Genomic DNA, 21,282 nt, shown 5'->3' with positions numbered 1-21,282 from the left:
AAGAAACAACAACAACATCGATAAAACTCAATGTTTGCTAAAAAAACTCCAAAAAATTCAAACGGGAACATTTTTGAAAATCACGAAAAAATTGTAACAGGAAATTTTGAACAAATTTCGAAAAAATACAAAAATTAAACCTCCAAACTTTCTGAAAAAACGAACAAATTTATAAATTCAGAACATTTTTTAGAAAAATGAACAAAATCTAAAATTGTAAACTTTTTTCAGAACACAAACAAAATTCAAAAGTGAGAACATTTTTTGCAAATGCGAACAAAATTTTGAAACTCTAAGCATTTTTTGCATGATTTTCTTTGGAAGTTGCGAACATTTTTTAACAAGCGAACAATTTTAGAAAATGTGAACAAAATTCTAAATTTCGAACATTTTTCAGAACACGAACACAACTCCAAAAAAAATTTTAAAAGGGATGAACAAATTTCGAAATTACAAACAATTTTTTTATTTGAGAACAATGTTTTTTGAAAACGTGAACAAAATTTGGAATTTTGAACATCTTTTCGAATTGTAACCAAAAATATGAAAACAGCAACATTTTTTCAAATTATGAACAAAATTTTGGCAATGTGAACATTATTTCAAAAATATGAACAAATTTTGACAACAAGATTTTGTAAAAAAAAATCTGAACAATATTTTAACTTAAAAAGAAAAAGAAAAATGAAAGAACAGAAAAAGACAGTGAAGAAAACCCGAAAAAACAGTAGAAGGAACAAAAAAAATTTGGAAATTCTGTGTACTGATTTTAAGTTCTGGCGCTGCTGTCTTTTTCTCTTAATTTCGTGTTGCTGTTTGTTAACTTGAACGAGCCAATCGGGGGAGAGTGGACGTTTGGCTCCCGGGAGCCATGGAGGCCTTTTTCAAAACAAAACTAAACTAAAACTTTTCGTTTCCAAAAAAATTCTGAAAAAAATTGTGCAAGTAAACAAGTATGTTATGTCTATGTGTATAGAATTTTAGAATGAAAAACGATGAAATATGACCTGTACAAAAAAGACAAATTCATGGCCTGAGTGGATGAATAGTATCATGTGTTAAAAAGCGCCAGATTTGTCATTTTTGCACACCCCTCATTTCAACTTATTTTGCCCTGAAAATTTACACACATGTGTGTTATGCCTTCATGTATATGTGTGTTTTTTTAGAATTTTTTGAAATGTAGAAAATATGAAATTCGACAAAATTCAAAATTTCAAAACCGAGCTCCATGGAGCTCGGCCTCGAAAGACAATATCCGCAATCAGGGTGGCTAGCGCGGCTTGTACATCTACAGTAGGTACTGGGTTCGATCCCTAGCACAAACTCTTTTTGCTGTTTTTAATATCGCGAGAAAGGAAACAACCGTAAATACTACTCCCTCCGTCCGGAAATACATGTCGAAGGAATTGATGTATCTAGACGTATTTTAGTTCTAGATATATCTATTTTTATGCATTTCTTCGATAAGTATTTTCGGACGGAGGGAATACATGTGAAACAACGACAACTTGCGGCAACGCGCGGCAAATAGGGAATTCCCCAAACTTGCCGTGCACCTTCCGATCGATTCCGCCGGAGCACGCATAGCTCAGGAGACATTATCTAGCTCCCGATAGATTCCATCCGGCCAAAACGCACGTATACATACACGTGAAAGACCATGCTAGCTCCTTTCGTTTCTGCATTGGACAATGCTAGCTCCTGATCAATTCGTTCCGGGCACAAGGCACGCATACGTCCTCCCGTGGGAAGTCCATATATAGCGCAACAGCAGCCAGTGCTAAAAAACCAACTCGGCACCTGATTCATGTCCGAGCGGATATCACGTGACGCGATCTCCACCACAAGCACCAACAACGAAGCAGATCGGGCGAGGAGCGCTATATCACGTGGCCCCAAATAAGTCCCTTTCTACAAAAATCCCCAAATACATGTCTCAACTTTATACTAACTTGTACCAAAAAAGCAGCGCTGGACAAAGGGCCAGGAGCGACGTACAAAATATTGGATTTGTTGCTCGATCTGATCACTGGTCACTCAGAAAACGAACAATATGCTTCGAATATCTGTCAGGGCTCTTACATAACACACCAAGGATGGGGGGGTAAACACTGGAGGAAAAACAGAGAGCAACTACTGTAACGTACACCAAGGAGGGAAGCAAAACAAGAATAAATGAAAATGATCACTGCAAAACTGGGTGATAGATACAACAACATCGTCGGCTGCGATTTGTCATATCCTGCGAGGCTGGTTTCCCCATCTGGCCTGGTCGGATCTCGGTCTCTTCCTCGGCCGTGCTCTGACATCGGCCGCCTCTTGGAACGGGTTCGGTCCGTTCGACTCCTCCCGTGGCTTCCTCACCTTCTTCCTTTTCCCGCGGTCATACTGCTCGTCCCTGGGAACAAACATGAGATGAGTGATCCCCTAAAGTAAAGAACCTGGCACCACAAAGAAATTAACCGCTGTTTGCAAACCTACCATTCATCTAGCACATAACCAATACTCTCGGCCCTTCTCGAATATTGAAACTCTGACTTTCTACCCGACATGTCAGTGTCATCCCACAGTGGAACTGCGAAACAAAATCAATGAGACTGTAAATATTTAATGCTGATGGCAGCGAAGAAAAATGAGAAACGCATTTCTGCAAGGTTGTGCATATGCTAGCAACAGAAGAGAGTTATATGTGCTTACCGGTAATTTCACTCAAACCCCTCGTGAGCAGATCGAAATGCGAGGGGACTCTCTCGTTTGCATCTGCGCTGTTTCGTGAATCAGTCTGGTCCGCAACAGAGCTTACGCATGGACCTGGTAGCTCGGCACTAGCGGGTGTTGCATCCTTGTCATCTTTCTTGTCCACGGGAAGATCAGCAGCACTGCTGGAGCGCTCAGCGAGATGTGGTTTCTTCGTGGATATCTCAACACCATTATCAGAACTTGCAGGGGCGCGGGAGCGTTTGCGTCTTCTATGGGATTTACATGATATGTCCTTGGTAAAAACAGTTTCTGATGTTGATGTCTGCTGATCATCAGCGATGATTCCATTGTCAATGGACTGCCTTTTAGCTCTTTTGTGTTTCCTTTTCTTGTGCAGTTTTAGTGCAGCAAGTAAAGGTTGCTTGGACACAAAAAGCAAGTGCACAGTTGAATAATCCGTATGCTTCTTGGACTTCAAATCCTTCATTGTACGTAAATTACCATGGCATGGATCCTTATCCAACACTTGTGCAGGGTCTTCAGGGCAAATCACCTGGGCAGAAGCTTCAGGGCAGATCACGTGTGCAGGAACTTCAGGGCAGATCACCTGTGCAGGAACTTCAGGGCAGATCGCCTGTGCGGACACTTCAGGGCAGATCGCCTGTGCAGGATCTTCAGGGCAGATCGCCTGTGCGGACACTTCAGGGCAGATCGCCTGTGGAGAAACTTCAGGGCAGATCGCCTGTGCAGAAACTTCAGGGCAGATCGCCTGTGGAGGAACTTCAGGGCAGATCGCCTGTGCGGAAACTTCAGGGCAGATCGCCCGTGGAGAAACTTCAGGGCAGATCGCCAGTGAAGAAACTTCAGGGCAGATCGGCTGTGCGGAAACTTCAGAATAGATGTGTGCCTCAGAGTGAGCCTGCCCAGCTACCAGATCTTTGTTCTGCATAGAAGCCTGCATTTGGAAAATCAAGTTACATCCAAATAGAGCCAAGACATGCTATGGCCGGTGTTATATTAATGGGCCATGATCTGCATCATCATTATGTAATCCAAACGGAGAGGGGGCGGAGGGGGGTACCTGCTCCTGTGCATTTGCAATGCAGTCGGTGTCCTTCACATAAAGCTCCTCCACCGTAGCCTGGCCAACCTCTGCTGTTTTAGTCTGGACTGAAGTCTGCAGAAACAATGTTTCACAAATTAAATCTACATGCATAAGTATGATTGTTACTTCTTTTCATGCATGTAGGGGGGTGAGGGAATGGACAGGTGATTGATTGGATACCTGCTCCACTGCATTTGTTATAGCACCTGTGCTCTCCGCAGAAAGCTCCTCCATAGCTATTTCATCAGGTTGCTTCCCAGACTCTGCTGACTCTTTAGCTTCATTACAGCAGGTTAAATCTTCTCTACTGGGCATTGTTCCATTAGAAACAGAAAGCATCGTATGCTGCCATGTTGGGAACAGAAAGCAATAGTGTTAACACTCAAATATAAAATTATACTAATGCAAAGACCAACGGCAAGCATCATATGATTACCTTGGTTTTCTTTATTTCTGCACTTTCCGCTGGCTTACTTGTATTGAGAGTTTGTTCGCCACATGGATCTGTTCGAGGTTCAGAAGCCTGGTGATTTTCTTCCAACATCCCATCACCGCCATTGCATATGGGCAAGGCAGCAGTACTGCCTTTACCTGAATCAGTAAATGCACCATCGGACTCAGGTTGCTGTTCTTGCAATGGCTTCTCATACGCCTTCGGGTCACAGCTTGAATTATGAGGAACAGTAACATCAGGCTGTGCTGATGAAACTATCTCCCTTGCACTATCTGAAGTTGTCTTGGTTGTGTTGATGGACAAGGTAGCAGCAGCTGTCTGTACTGAAACCATACCATTGTTTTGGACACCATTGTTTTGGACAGCTGCGGCTTCAATAACTCCAGTACTGCTAGAATATTTTGAACACTGGCCTTGTGAGCTGCTGCCAAAAATGCTAGGACGACCATCATCTGGGTTCTGCTTCTGCGACTTAACATCTCCATTGGTAAATGAGGGAACATTCAATTTTGCTTCCATTAAACCGTTTCGAATTGTGCCATTCATATTAGCGGTCTTCTCAGAAATAGCATTCTTAACTAACGAACCAGCAGCACCATTATTTTTGAACATCACTGAGCTCCTCACCCTGTCACGCACATAGAATAACATATAGGCTTTCTGCCTCAATACATCTGCCTCACGAACTTGGCAAACCTGGAAGTATCCACAAATAATGAACATCAGAAGAAGAAAGACAGTACAAGACATGGTAAATGCAGGTATACAAAGACAGTACGAAAAGCTTGCACCAAAGTTTGGCAGAAGTTTACATGAGTGCAAATTCATTGGAAAACTAAAATTCTACCTCGTTATCATCAAGATTGTGCCAAATCCCACTAGAAGTCCGAACAAAGCAATAATAGTGACCTGATTGTGTATTCCAGCCAGCATGAACCAACACACCATAAAGACTGTATCTGAAATCCATGCCCTTCAGATATGAACATAACCACAGTAAGTTGTAAGGAGAGGTTCACTAGAGACAAATACAAAACTAGAATCGGAAGATTAATACTTTCGTCAACTAGTTACTCACTTCTGAATTACTGACAAATGGCTTCAAGTTCAAAGTTGACTGAAAATCCACTTTTTTGTTGATCTTTTGACCAGGGTTAAAAGGACTAAAACGCTTCAGATGAATTGTCAATACATCAGGAGCCTTATCAATTGTAAATCTTTTCTTGGCCACAACTTTTTTCTTGCAGCTCTGGCAGTTGTACTGCTTCTCCCCGCCATCTAAAGCCTCTTCTTCAGTAAAATTTTGAAGTGCTTTCACCAACGTAGCAGCATTAGCAATTTCCAGACTGAGATCCAGGAAAGGATCGAATTTGCTGGAACAGTGGGAGCAACTTGCACATCTCACCTGTAATGCCCATAAATATAGCCACGCAGTGATGAAATCAGGAATACATTTGCCATCGATATTACCAATATAATGGTAATTGACCAATTAACAGAACTTACCTGACTTCTTAAGCGGCCACCAAATATTCTGTGAACTAGACTGGTCTCATAAGCACTCGGAGACTGACTTGGTATACCCGAAGGTAAACAGCATTTGTGCATGGACTCAAGTAAGTTAACCATTAGCTCGTGTGCATCTTCCTGCCTATAGTAACGAAAACTACGAGAAATGCCTGTCTAGCAGTTAAAGATAGCATAATTCAATGATGAATTTGGAAAAATTAGATAGTTATCGTGATTCAATATTTAAATTCAAAAGAAAAATATACTGTCAAGTTAAGCTATAGCACATGAAAGGATACATTTTAAGTTCTTCACAAACTGCACCGGTGTCAATATCTTCCCAGTTGACTGTAGGGCACATCTAACATGGTTCTGGAGAGCACACAGTGCACAGAATCCAGCTGCTCGGCCTTAACAAATAATAATTAAATCAGTATTGGTACTGTCAGAAAAGCAGCAACTGCCAATGAGAGAATATTTTTCCATACTTCTTTGATAAATGATAACAGATGCTCTGCTACTACAGAACTGGTGATGAGATATACCACATATAATTACTCCCTCCGTCACCAAATAGATGGTGTGTATAAATCAGTCAAAATGTCAACTATTAATAAGTTTGACCAAATATATAGAAGAAAATATCAACAAACTGCAATATTGAATAACTACATTATGAATATATAGCTCATGGTGGATATTGATATTGAGTTGGTATTGTTCATCTTCATATTTTTACACATATAACTGGTCAAACTTGAAAGCATTGACTTTTTGACTTAGGAGGGAGTAAATGAAATTGGAATATTCTGCCAAAGAGGTAAAACTAATATTCTTTTCAATCAAATGAAATGTCTCAAGAAGCAAAAATTGCCATGCAACCGCAAACATACTAATATGCAGTGGTCTATCAACCATGTACACCTAAAGATCCCACCAGGGGGCTGAAAACTGCTGCCCCAATCATGTTGCACACAAACCATTTTACTGGCAAATGCGTCATCCGCAACCAGCAACAAAATGCTGTTTCGCTGCTAGGAACACTGTCTCAAAAAGCAATAATTGGGATGCAACTGCAAGGTACTGACAGGCAGTTGTGTACATCAACCAATGCGCTTTTTTGGTCATAGACTAAACATTTTACTAGAAAATGTGTAATGTTCAAAGACAGCAAGAAAGGCTGTTTCACCGGTTGGGACTCGCACGGCCAACACCATCATACTATCCCGTGCGACGAATTGATAGGTTTGGTTGTCAAGTGGCATCAAACTTACATGATGATGACGTGTGCTTCCCGCTCTGCAGGTACGCCACGAAGGGCTCTGTGTACGTCAGGCATTGCAGGACCGAGTTGAGGTAGCACGTATTGCCGAGATTATGCAAGCCAGCCCCCTGCATTATGCACACAAGAGGGCACCTCAGTGAATTCAGTTCACTTGAATTACAAGTACAGCATCATGCATGTATCAGGCATCAACAAATTCCCAGGTAATGGTCAGGCACCAGGGCACCTCAGTGAATTCACTTCGATGAGGTTATTTTACAGCCTCATGTTTCAGGCACATCGGCAGCACCTCAGCAAATTCACTTCGCTGGTATTATTTCACAGCCTCATGTTTCAGGCGCATCGGCGGCACCTCAGCGAATTCACTTCGCTGGTATTATTTTACAGCCTCATGTTTCTGGCGCATCGGCGTAGAGATAAAATCAAACGCCAGGGCACCTCAGTGAATTCACTTCGCTGGTATTATTTTATATGTATTGGCAAATTCCCGATGTAAAAATCAAACGGTGGTGATAACACAACTAGCCAAATTCCGAAGGAAACAGAGTGAGTTCAACAAATTTTCCATCAGAACCGACCCCAAAAACAGAGTCATCATTTCCAACCCCAAAATCTCGTCAGTGAGCCCCCAAAAAAACACTTGCCGAAGTGCAGAACTGCGAAATTCAGCTCACCACGAGCGAATATGAGGAATTCCTGCGAGTAAAAACCCAACAGACTGCGGCTCCAGTGCCGCACTCACGAGCCAATTCGCAAATTCCCAAATCCAAACAAAAAAAATCCCGAAAAATAATGTGCGGGCGCGCGCGCACTCACGATTCTTCGCAGGTAGACCCTGGCGGCGGCGAGCTCCCGATCGAGCCCGCCCGCGCCCGCTTCGCCCTTCTTCTCCCGCGCCGCCGCCGCCGCTAGCGCCAAGCGCCTGTCGGGGTTCTGGTACGGCCTCCGCATCGGGGCCCCTCCGGCCGCCCCCGCCCCCTGCCTCGCCGCCGCGTGGAACTGGATCCTCCGGTGCGCCGCCGCCGCCTCGCCCATTCGTCTAGGGTTCCGCGCAGCGGGCCAGCTGGGCGGATCGGAGGGCCGATTAGCCTGCTTGATTCCGGGTCTAATTCGCTGGGGGTTTAAAACGTGCGGCCTCGATCGACCGGCTTGGGGGCGGGTCTGGTGCGGCCCACCGCCCACGGAGACGGGCGGCCGTGGGGTTTGTGATCGTAACCGACGTAGCCCTTGGCGGGTGGACGGCTGGGATCAGGCCGCTGGGGGTAGAGCGCCCATCCGGAGCGTCGGTTAGCCGGGCCCATGGTTGCAGAGGAGACGGCGCGGCGGGCGGTCGGGTCCGGTCGGCGGAAGCGACGAGGCCGAGCTGATGATTGAGCCGAAAGTTCGGAACGAGCTGGCGATGCTGGGTGCCGGGTGGGGTTCGGGTGCGTGTCCGTTCGATGGAGGCAAAGGCTGGCGTGGTGGTTGCGTGCCATCCTCCCGTATTTTATTCCGGTTGGTGCACTCCGCGGGAAGACGGGGCCGTGCACGTCGGGCCAGGAGCCGGTGCGGCGCGCTGAGGGCGTAGTGGCCGACGGCGAGGTTATCCGACGACGCGGCGAGAGTGGCCTCTTCGGCGATGGGGTGGTTCGATAACCCGACCACGACCATTCCGTGGCGAAGCCCTGTGCCGGAACCAGGTTTGCCTCGTGTTTGGCAATAGTAGAAGAGGGAATGCGATTCTGAGGCCAGGTTTTTATGCGCAAAAAAAATAAGGTGACAGGCGGCTTACGGAAGAAGCTGGTGAGGGAATATCTTACGGGAGAAGCCACTAGAGAAACCAGACGATACCCCGTGTTGCCCGGTGCCGCGGAATTGGACATGTAGTGTTTTTTTCCTTTTTGATGATGGAGATGTAGTTTTTCTAAATGTTGTGTAGGATATTAATTCAGTTCTTATGGTTTTAGCTACGTAAGAGATTTCTGTGTGAGAATGAAAATATCTTAGCACAAAAATGTGTACACTCGTCGCAATTGAATGCAATGTGATTTAAAACCCCGCTTAGAATGCACAAATGCATTTTGCATGCTACAGGATTCACATGCGTAGATACGATCGGTGCTAGTGGATCAAGCGGATAAATCTAAGGAAAAAGTTCAAAATAAACCTTGAACTTGTAGATGAAAGCTAAATCAAACCCTGAACTTGCAATCCTAGAAATCAGCACACCGAACTCATTAATCCCGGTCTATTTTAAACCTTGAAGGCGTTTCCAAACAGGGATTGTCGACGTGGCACTCCCAGGATTGTTGGCTACAGACACGATTGGGCCGGCCCATCAGGCGTGAAGGGAGATTTTTTTTCTTTTTTTCGTTTTACTTTTTCGTAAGTGCGACGTAAAAATAACCAAAAATAAGACTGCGGGCGGAGTCGATTTTGTGCCTTGGCCTATCGATATCCACTTGCTAGCCACCAGAGTAGATTACATTAGTGCAACAAGTAGAAGCCCAAACATAATTAATCAGACACCAGCTCGAGATTTGGAAACATTTTTTGCGAGCAAACAAATTTTGGAAACGTATTTTTTTTTTGAAATCCCCAAGCTATTCTAAGGTGCGAACACTTTTTTTAATTCCGAATACTTTTGATAAAAGGAACAAATTTTTTGAAAACACAATCAGTTTTTACAAAGCGAATACTCTTCGAAACATAAAAATAACAATAAAAAGGGAACAATTCTTGAATCCTGAAAACAAAATACACACAGACCTTCAAAAAATGTTTACTATAATTTTGTTCATAAATTCAAAAATGTTAAAGCATTTCATAAATTGTTGAATAGTTAAAAAATGTTCATGTTTTCTAATTTTGCCACAAACTAAAAACTGTTTGGTGTTTAACCAAAAATTTTTGGAGTTCTCAAGTTCTGTCTAAATTTTTAAAACTGTTCGTGATTTAAAAAATTATTTACATTTATCAAAATATGTTCAGAATTGTGTCACATTTTCCTTACAGATGTTTTTGGAATTTCATAAATTATTTGCGTTAAAAATGAGCATTTCGAAATTGTTCAACTTTTTTTTCATGAAATGTTTGATTTTCTAAAATGTTTAGATATATGTACGCTCCTGTCTGTTCTTATAAATGTGACTACCTAGCGTCATGTGCAACCTTCAGGGCCAGTGGCTAGCTGGGGTTGCTCTCTGAATGCGAGAACCAGAGTTGGAGTCTTGTGAATACGCTGTATAGAGTATTTTTCTTTTGCCGCCTAGTAATTTTTCGTCGCTCCTTATAAAAGACAAATGGCTTTGTGTAGTTATATAAGAAAAAAGTTCGTTGTTATTACAAATGTACTAAATATTTATTGTCATTATGAAAATAAATAACAAAAAAATGGAAAAGAAAAAACATAGCAGCACGAGTGATTATTCTAATGGGCCGGCCCGATTCGTCTTAATGTCCTGCCAGCCGGTCAACGCCCAGGGATTTGACTTGACACATCAGCGAATACCAGCTAAACGGGCCCAAGGTTCAAAATAGACCGGGATCAAAAAATTAGGTGTGCTGATTTCCGGGATTGCAAGTTTAGGGTTTGATTTAGCTTTCGACTATAAATTTAACGTTTATTTTGGATTTTTTTTCCTAAATCTAATATATACAACAATTTTTATCATGTGGAAGCACATATGTTAAGAGCATATTCAGGCGGGCGTCCCAAACCCGCCTCAAACGCCTGGGCGGACCACCCAGTCATTGACCTGTCTTAAAAATGTGACCCAGATGAGCGCCGCAAACGGGCCTCAAATGTCCTGGCTGACCGGCACCCCTCATATCCATTCCCAAATCTAGGGTAGATATGAGGGCTACTGGGCGTGCCCGGGCGCGTCCGCCACATCGGACTGACGATGGGGTCCCACTTGAAAACATTTCGATACTCGACGGCCGAAGCTCGTCTCCTCCGTCAGATCGATGGCGTCATGTGGCACCACACCGGTAGGACACGTAGTGCCCTAGCTCGGCTATTTAAGTCAGCCGCCGGCATCGAAACCCTACCCGTCCACATTTCCCCCCTTCCTACCCGGATTTGATCGTAGTTTGTCTATGTTTGTGTGTATTCAGGTTGGATCGTTCCGATCTACACTACTCTTCATCGATAGCGGTTGTTCCGCTGGTCCTATGAGCCCTTAACACGACAAATTCCCGATTGTCTAGTACAACAAGTTTTGCTCGGCTCCGAGGAGGGAGGGGCGATGACGGCGGCGCACCTTCGGCTCACTTCTGCTTGTAGTCATCGTTAGGTGGTCTACGGTCTGTATGTAATTTTTATTATTTCTAGTGTTTATTATATTGCCATGATTGAAGATGAATAGATCGAAAATTTTCTCGCAAAAAAGCACTTGTGCAATTAATTGAATTGTGTTTTTTAATCATCATTAATTGAATTCTGGGTTTATGTTGTGCTCATGTGTTCTTGGAGAACCTATTCAATTTACTAAAATCACCGCGACCATGTGGTATCCCAGCAGAATTTTATCAAAGGTGTTGGGGGAAGATTAATGGTGATCTAATGTCCATGTTTGAGGACTTATTCAATGGCGAGTTACAATTATTTAAGCTCAAGTTTGGGATGAATACTTTTCTTCCTAGGAAGAAAGAGGAGGTGAGGATTGAACAATTCCACCCTATTTGTCTGCTAAATGTTACCTTCAAGATTTTAGCAAAGTGGGTACAAATAGGCTAATAGCTATAGCACATACCGTGGTTCACCCGACACAAATGCCTTTGACATGACATCCTGGAGGGGGTGGTCATCTTACATGAAAATATTCATGAGTTAATCTCTAAGAAACTTGACAAAGTCGTCAAGTGGATTTTGAGAAAGTCTATGATAAAGTCAAGTGGCCTTATTTACAACAGGCTCTGCAAGTGAAGGTTTTTATCCTGCTTGGCGGCGGCAGGTTCAGACTTTCATTCAGGGGGTAGTGTTGGGGTGAAGGTGAATGATCATGCCAGTCACTATTTCCAAACTTAGAAAGGTTTGCGACAGGGGATCCTTTGTCTCCAATCCTTTTAAACATAGTTGTGGATATGTTGGCAGTCCACATAGCAAGGGCAAAGCGAATGGCCAGGTACACGGTCTTATCCCTTATCCAGCGAATGGGGGTCCATTCTACAATATGCCGACGATACTATCATTTTTCATGGAACATGATATGGAGGCGGTAAATTTGAAATTAATTTGAAAATGATTCTTTGTTTTTTTGAACAATTGTCCCGTCTTAAAATAAATTTTGACAAGAGTGAGTTATTATGCTTTGGATGCGCCAAAGAGGAAGAAAATCATTACAAACAATTATTTGGTTGTGAAATTGGTAAGCTCCTGTTTATTTATCTTGGATACCAATACACCATCAAAAAATCACTAATGAAGAGTGGAAATGTATTGAGGACATGTTTGAAAAGAAGCTTAGTTGTTGGGAAGGTAAACTAATGTCTTATGATGGCTGGTTGATCCTTGTAAATTTGGTGCTCACGAGCTTCCTTTGTTCATGTTATCTTCTTTGAGGTTCCGATAGGTGTGCCGAAAAGACTTGATTTTCGCCGATCTAGATTTGGCAGAGTGATGAACACAAAACTAAATATCGTTCGGTGAGGTGCGATATATTATGCCGTCCTAAAGACCAAGGGGGTATCGGCATTGAAAACCTCGAGATTAAGAACAAATGGATCCTTAGTAGTGGTTGTAGAGTTGGCAGAGTGATGAACACAAAACTAAATATCGTTTGGCGAGGTGCGATATATTATTCCGTCCTAAAGACCAAGGGGGTATCGGCATTGAAACCCTCGAGATTAAGAACAAATGAATCCTTAGTAGTGGTTGTACAGGCTTGCTTCAGAAGGAGATGGAGTGTGGATCATTTACTACACAACAAGTATCTTCATTCCAAGACTTTGTCCCGAGTCACGACGCTTTTTTTCCTGAGTCTTGTGGCTTGGGTGGTTTTGATGTGGTGAACTAATCTTTGTCCCAATTCTCCGTGGAAATATTATGTGTGGTGTTATACTTTCTTTCCAGTGAACGAAAAACTTTATACAATTGGTTTGGCTTCTATATGTTGGGCTATTTGGCTAGCATTGAATCATGCTACATTTAAGAATAAATAGATCAAAACTCCTTTGGCCGTACGACTCAACCTTGAAAGGGCTTGATGCAGACTAAAGTGGTGTTCTAATTGAAGGAAATATGTCCTAGAGGCAATAATAAAGTTATTATTTATTTCCTTATATCATGATAAATGTTTATTATTCATACTTGAATTGTATTAACTGGAAACTTAGTACATGTGTGAATACATAGACAAAACATAGTGTCCCTAATATGCCTCTACTAGACTAGCTCGTTAATCAAAGATGGTTATGTTTCCTAACCATAGACATGTGTTGTCATTTGATAAACGGGATCACATCATTAGGAGAATGATGTGATGGACATGACCCATCCGTTAGCTTGGCATTATGATCGTTACAGTTTCATTGCTACTGCTTTCTTCATGACTTATACATGTCCCTCAGAATATGAGATTATGCAACTCCCGAATACCAGAGGAACACCTTGTGTGCTATAAAACGTCACAGCGTAAAAGGGTAATTATAAAGATGCTCTACAGGTGTCTCCGAAGGTGTTTTTTGGGTTGGCATAGATCAAGATTAGGATTTGTCACTCCATGTTTCGGAGAGGTATCTCTGGGCCCTCTCGGTAGTACTCATCACTATAAGCCTTGCAAGCAATGTGACTAATGATTTAGTTGCGGGATGAAGCATTACTGAAATGATCTAGATGACGACTAGAGGGGGGTGAATAGGAGTTTTAAAACTTTTACGGATTTGGCTTTATCCTAATGCGGAATTAAACTAACGGATACTTTTCAAGCACAAATCCCAAAAATGCTACGCTCAACTAAGTGCACCAACAACCTATGCTAAACAAGATAGGCAATTAAGCAAACTAGCAAGCACAAACTATATCACAAGATATGGAAATGAAGGAACAACTAAGCAATTCAACTATCACAAGATATATCAATATGGGCAAGTATGAATAGCGGAAAGTAAAGGGTGTGGGTATGAGATAACCACAAGTGAGTCGGGGACGCGGATTTATCCCGAAGTTCACACTCGTGAGAGTGCTAATCTCCGTTAGAGCGGTGCCGTAGCCAAAGCTCCGGGGCGTCACCAAGTGACTCACCGTATTCTCCCTTTCGAGTCACCCCCAACGGATGAGCCTCAATTCACTCGGGGTTGGTCTTGAAGGCGACCACCACACCTTTACAAACCTCTCCGGAGCACACCACAACCACGGAAGCTTCCGGAGGAACTTGACCACCTAGGCCACTTTAACACCCTTCCTCGGAGCACACCACAAAAGGAAGCTTCCGGGAGAACCTTGGCCACATAGGCCTCTTCACAATCTTCTCAATATATCACCAAACCGTCTAGGAGGCAAAGCCTCCAAGAGTAATAAACTCACGGGCTCTCACACGAACAAATCGATGCGGGGAGCTCAAACCAATGCAACATATGCAATGCAAGGTCAAGCAACAAATGCTCAACTCACTCTCAATCTCACAAGATGCAACTCAAGAAAGTGGGAGATTGAAGAGAGGGGATGCAATGGAGGAAATCAACGAATGACTCCAAGATCCATCCACAAACCACCCTTCACTTAGAAGGGAGATAGGGGTTTGGGAGAGGTGGTAAGAGGCTCAAAATGATGTTTAGAATGTGAATGAACAACCCCCAAACCGGTGGGGAGGAAGGGCTCTTTTATAGCCAACTTCCAAAACTAGCGGTTGGGGCTCCAACGGACACTTCCTGGACACCCCGTGCCCACTGGGGTTTAGACCCCGTGCCCATGGGGTCCCGTGCGCACGGTACAAGCCCGTGGGCATGGGGGGCCCGTGCCCATGGGGGTCAAAAAACCCGTGTCCACGGGGTACCCAGAACAGCCTGCAGCAGCCCACTAAAACAGCGATAACTTTGGCATACGGACTCCGAATTCGATGATCTTGGGCTTGTTTTGAAGCTATGGAAAAGCCCAAGGTCCTCACATAGAGAACCACCCAAGATCAACAATAAATAATGATGCAAGTAATGCAAAGGTTTGAGCTCTCTACATGCGACATGATCAAGCTACTTGCCCGAGAGTCCCTCTTGATAGTACGGCTATCAAACCTATAATCCGGTCTCCCTCCAAGCACCATGAGACCGGCAAAACTAGGAAAACCTAGCTAAGGTATACCTTTGCCTTGCATATTCAACTTGAGCTTGGTGATGACTCCAATGCTTGTCTCAAGTTGGAATCCCTTTCTTGTCCACAACCACTTGGTGAAGATGCTTGAATTGATTCCTCATATTGCAATGAGCGAAGCCTTAACTTAAGCCCATCTTCACATGAGAATTATCATGATGTGGACCGCAAGCTTCAAAGCATATAACCTCCGGCTTCTCATCTTGCACTTGGAATCCTCGAACCCGATGACCATCACCACTTGATGTCATCCACACATAGGCTACTTGAGATCTTTCCTTTTGATGCAAGCCCATGAGAAACACCTAACCCACATAGACATACCAAACACATAGCATGGGTTAGGTAACAAAGCACAATTCACAATTACTTACCATACCACTAGATCACTTGATCTCACATGGTACAATGTTTGTGCTTTGAGAGTTGACCACTTAGATATAATCTTTGAGCTTCATCTTGGTCAACCAACATCTTTACGCGAAGCTCCATCTTGGTTTCTTGAAAGCCACAATGAACTCTTCATTTCCCTTCATTGCTTCAAGACTATATCACCAAAGACTCTTCCATGACCATATCAAGTTCCACTATGAATATCATCTTGGTCACCACTTGCCCTTCTAAAAACTCCATGACAATCTCTTGAGAGGCATAATGAATTCGTCACTCTAGTTGCTTGCTTCAAGACTTGATCAACCGAAACCCAACACATGATCTCACCATGATCTTGTATTGAGACCATAACTTGAATTCTTCTCTTTGATTACTCTCTCAAGCCTTGATCCTCAGAAGCCCAAATATATCAATCTTTGAGATCCTCCAATGCACTCCATCATGAACATAATTAGATTAGGCATTGAAACCAATCTTGATGGCTTCAATAGAAGTACCCGAAGACCAACTTGAAACCTCACTGGATATGGGATCTCGAGAGCCAACACCTAGGCCAAGTAAGCATGGGGTATCCAGAGGGTTGACACTCGACCTCGTGCGCACGGTACAAGCCCGTGTGCACGGGGTATCCAGAGAAGGATACCATGAGGACTTCTTCGGATGCTTTGATGGCAGACTTCACAAAACAGCCCAATGCACTTCAAGCATCACTATGGAACATATCTTCATATAAGATTCAATGCACTTGATGCTCCATAGGAATTGTCATTTAGTACCAAAGCATAGGGCAAATATATCTTCATATATATGGACTTCATCCTTGATTCTGTCCAATATCCTTGAGGCACTATCTTCATATATATATGGACTTCATCCTTGATTCCGTCCAATCCTTGAGGCACTATCTTCATATATATGGACTTCATCCTTGATTCCGTCCAATATCCTTGAGGCACTATCTATGGACAAAACCTTCAAATATATCTCACTGAAAACATTAGTCCATAGAGATTGTCATTTAATTACCAAAACCACACTTAGGGGCTACATGCCCTTTCAATCTCCCCCATTTTGGTAATTGATGACAATCTCAACAAGAGGGTTTATATAATGAATTTAAAACAAGTATGCAATCTATCCGAGAATAAATTGTATACTTGAGGTGGTTTTGATAGCTTCAAACATCACAAAGATAGTTGATGTTATCAAAACCACTTGTACTAGCATCGAAATACTACACAAGAATTTGATGCTAGTAGAAGCACAATATATAGAGCAAACTCCCCCACAATATATGCACAGGAAATAACTTGGTGGAGTTTCCTCTATATACACATCCATGCAATGAGAAAGCACAACAAAAGTAGATAAGCATGAATGACAGGAACCAACCCACTTCATCAAAACCAGTTGTACTAGCGTCGAAATACTACACAAGAATTTGATGCTAGTAGAACCACAATATATAGAGCAAACTCCCCCACAATATATGCATAGGAAATAACTTGGTGGAGTTTCCTCTATATACACATCCATGCAACAAGTCCAAAACCCTCTAAACTTCTCCCCCATTGGCAACAAGTGCCAAAATGGAAGAAAAATCTAGACGGCCGATATAGTATGAGTTCCTCCTTAATTTGTGCATTTCTCATATTATGAGTGGAATCAAATGCACATATCCAGTTATGAATAAACGAAGAAATTCACACTATATTGAGCATCCATAGAATGCACCAAAATGATATGACAAAAGAATCAAACATTCAAAGGATCCAAAGAACATATTTTGGACAAGGGATAATGGAGATATCCAATATGATAATCATGCTAAGCATGGGTCCAAAATATATCCAACAACACATGAGTGCAAACATATATGAAAAACATACAAGCACTCACTCAACAAGTACTAATCATGCCATGATGCAACACACACAATGTTGACTCTAACTTGAATAAATGCATGAAGTAAGTACTAGTTACCAAGAGAGAAAGCATTGGTTCAAGAGGCCCTTGATCTAGTACGCAAACATGAAGGACTTGATCTTGTTCTTGGATAGGTATATGATCTCCCACAACATCTTGCTCTTGTGTTGGGGGTGATGACTTCCCTTATGGTCGATCCACAAGAGGTGCTCTTACTCCTTCTTCTTCTACATGGACGAGGGGTGTTTCTTGTGGAAGAATATGACCAATCCCCATTGTACTTGTAGCTTGGGAAGGAGCCTCATCACCTACAACATTTGAAACAAATTGCTCCTCATGGAAGCCGTTATTCTCATCACACTCCACATTCACCATTTCCTCAACACATCCCATGGATTTATTGCTCACGGGGCCTAGGTGTCGTGGATTTATTGAGAATATAGTAAGTGTGGGAGTTTGATGCATATCCAACAAAAAGACCCAAATTTTGTATAACCGGGTTTACATGGTGAGAATGAAACACTTACAACCGAACCGGGTTTTCATTTATCTTCTCTCTCAAATCAATGAATCAACCAAGCTTGGCTCTAATAATTTTCCATGGTGTCTCCACCTTCCTCATGAATAAGCCAATCATCCAATGCTTCTCCAATGTACCTAAAACACATTAAGGTACAATTTCGTCCCCAAACTTATTGGGTCCGAAGTAGTAAGCACAACCACAATACATAGGGCAAACTCCACAATAAGTATGTGCAAAAGGATATGAAAATGAATTTCATGCACACCTTTAACCATTAATTATATTATGGAGTTTACCCTATATAGAGGATCAAGAGAGCAAGCAAGGCATGAAGAAGTATATAAATAAATATGCATGCACATGCCTACCAAGATCCAAAGAGATACAATTTGGACAAGAGAACACTTAAACAAAGAATACTCCAAAAATAACATAAAGCATTCAAGTTGTCCAAATTATATCAAAGTGACAAGTCCACACAAGACCGCAAGAAAAGTACAACATATGAACTAAGCAAAAACCAAAGAGCATAGGATATACATTACACACATGCTCAAAGGCTTATCTCACTCAAGTAAATAATGGAGTACAAGCAGTGAGATAAGGCAAGTTGAAGCACAAGCCGAGAAGAAGATGATCATAAAATTCTACCACAAGAAGAAATACCAATTGGTATTTGGAATTAACACTCAGTGGTAGAATCCGAAGAAGCACAAGATCTGATCAACAACCATCCCGTGCGCACGGGGGTCAAAAGATCCCGTGCACACGGGGTACCCAGAGAGTTACGCAACACCCCGTGCGCACGGGGGTTAAAAGATCCCGTGCGCACGGGGTATCCAGAACTTTTCTGGTGCAACTTTCTGGATACCACGGCAAGCACACAACAAAGGAAAATAACCACCTACAAGAGATAATTAATGGATACTCTGAGAATCTGAATTTCAAATGAGCTTGACATACCACATAGTGACTAGATAATATTGAGTATCAATACTATGTGGTATTTCTCATATTCACATTTTGAGTTTGTGATGCGCACAAAACATAACACTCCCCCATAATGTGATGATCCACTAATATCTCGCAAGAGCCAAACAACATACAAATAAGGCTCAAGACAACAAGCAACACTATATGATGTGCAATGCAACCTACACATGCTAGATAACACAAATCAAGCATACTAGGAAGTACAACATATAAATGCACATGCTAGATACAAAACCTAAGCATGCAGGGGGCGAGTAACTTTCAATGTAAGCAATACAAATACAAGTTACCACAAGGAGGAACACTGGATAGATAATATGAAGATAATCCACATGACTTGGCTCGAACAAATAAATGGTGAATATTCTTTTCTTCATGAACTAGCCAAATCTCCAATGTCCTCCACACACCTATTGATCAAGGTTGAGCTTGATGGTCCCCGACCAAGTTGGGTCCTAAGAAGTTAGACACAATAGGCTTGGCAACCCAAATGGCCTTTTCCATTTCCAAACCACTTTGGGCGCCAACAAACTTGGCAAACAAATTGCCAACAACATCCTTCCTAAGCAAATAATGATCATTGACTAGAGGAGGCTTAGGGATGTTACCGTTGGGACAAGATGAAGATATGTGTCCCTTCTCACGAAAAATATAGCAACATGTGCTCCCCCTTCTCTTCTTCTTTACTTTCTCAATTTGGGGAGCATTTCCTTGGTTCATTATTGGTAGTGTCCTTTCTTCAGCTTGAGGTTGACCTTGAGATTGAACTTGAGGTTGACCTTGAGAATGAACTTGAGGCCGCTTCCCTTGTTGCTTCACATTTGAAGCCTTCTTCTTCAATGGACAAGATCTTACATGGTGTCCAACATTCTTGCACTTGAAGCATGTGATGTTGGCCGGATTCTTGACTTGGTCTTGTTCCTTATTCCTTTTCTCAGACTTCTTGTTGTTGGAGATGAAACCAAATCCACCCTTGTCATGAGGGGATTTTTGACCACTCAAAATATTGTTGAGAGTGGAATTTCCTTCATGACACATTTCCAAGTCTTTCTTCAAAATAGTGACTTCAGCCTTGAGCTCTTTGTTTTCCTCTACAAGGTTTGTATCAACAAAAGTACTAGAGGAAGTAGAAACTTCATTATTAGAGCAACAAGGCAATGAGAGCAATTCATCACAAGAATCAGCTATAATATGTCTAGATGAATTACTAGGACTAGCACATGTCAATAAATCATTTTGAGTAAATATAGTGCTAATGTCCACATGAGGCTCACGAGATGTTACCTTAGTCACAATAGCCTCATGAGCTAACTTTAGCCTTTCATGGGAGATTAGAAGGTCATCATGAGAGCCCGAGAGCTTTTCATGACTTTCTTCTAATTTCCCATAATTGCTAGTTAGCAAAACAAGTTGATCCCTTAGCTCAACATTCTCCTTCAAGATAGATGCTTCACAAGGAGTAGAGTTAGTAGCACAAGCATCATTGACAATATGAGAGGAGCTAGAAGAAACTAGAGACTTCACATAAGTAGCTTGAAGCTCCTCATAAGACTTAGTGAGTTTGGTGAGCTCTACATTGACATTCTTGTAGACAAGGTCAAGGTGCTCAAAATCCTCTTTAAGTTGATCATGAGCAACTTCAATCTCTTCTTTAGAAGATCCTAAGTCTCTAAGAGTTTCAAGAGCATCAAGAAGGTTACTATCAAGTTTTTCATTTTGTTCTTGCTCTTCGTGAAGTAAATCATTGCACTTTCCAAAATGAGTAATAAGATCTTTAAATATCTCATAAGTGTTCTTATTTACCCCACGAAGAGAATTGCCAATTTCATATATTTCTTGACTCATATCCCTATCACATTCATCATTACTCTCATCAATATCATTACAAAGAGTAGATGATACCTCAGTATTACCTGTTGCCATGAGGCACATGTGAACATCGGAGGTTGATGATGATTCTTTTGGAGAGGGAGTTTCTTTATCATCAAGAGTAGGATATCCATGTCCATCCTCTTGACACTCATAGCATTTCCTCTCCAACAAGGTGATGTACTTCTTTGCTCCTCTAGCAATTTCCTTATTAATGATGTGTGCACTATTTTAT

The 21,282-nt window shown here is 42.2% G+C and overlaps 1 protein-coding gene across 1 annotated transcript; it reads right to left on the bottom strand.

The window, feature by feature from the left end:
- Positions 1 to 1,998: 1,998 nt before the first annotated feature.
- LOC119323369 (ubiquitin carboxyl-terminal hydrolase 23-like) lies at positions 1,999 to 8,127 on the bottom strand. The gene is made up of 12 exons (XM_037597008.1): positions 7,873 to 8,127; positions 7,046 to 7,163; positions 6,071 to 6,181; positions 5,769 to 5,941; positions 5,341 to 5,667; positions 5,110 to 5,235; positions 4,245 to 4,958; positions 3,989 to 4,153; positions 3,785 to 3,880; positions 2,701 to 3,658; positions 2,485 to 2,578; positions 1,999 to 2,401 (listed from the first exon to the last, which is right to left on the bottom strand). The coding sequence occupies exons 1-12, from the start codon at positions 8,089 to 8,091 to the stop codon at positions 2,239 to 2,241; spliced, it is 3,264 nt and encodes a 1,087-aa protein (XP_037452905.1). The 5' UTR covers positions 8,092 to 8,127; the 3' UTR covers positions 1,999 to 2,238.
- Positions 8,128 to 21,282: the final 13,155 nt, after the last annotated feature.

This window comes from Triticum dicoccoides, chromosome 6B, assembly GCF_002162155.2.
Source record: "Triticum dicoccoides isolate Atlit2015 ecotype Zavitan chromosome 6B, WEW_v2.0, whole genome shotgun sequence".
In the NCBI taxonomy this organism is placed as follows: Eukaryota; Viridiplantae; Streptophyta; class Magnoliopsida; order Poales; family Poaceae; genus Triticum; species Triticum dicoccoides.
Note: the sequence above shows the minus strand (reverse complement) of the source record. Positions and strands in the feature narration are given on the sequence as shown.

What these genes read in the sequence shown, in the direction of transcription:
- LOC119323369 (XM_037597008.1), bottom strand. Translation starts at nt 8,091, where the DNA reads ATGGGCGAGGCGGCGGCGGCGCACCGGAGGATCCAGTTCCACGCGGCG. An exon ending in GAAGCACACGTCATCATCAT is followed by an intron (nt 6,182 to 7,045) that starts GTAAGTTTGATG and finishes TTATTTGTTAAG; the next exon opens with GCCGAGCAGCTGGATTCTGT. An exon ending in TTGCAAATGCACAGGAGCAG is followed by an intron (nt 3,659 to 3,784) that starts GTACCCCCCTCC and finishes TTCCAAATGCAG; the next exon opens with GCTTCTATGCAGAACAAAGA.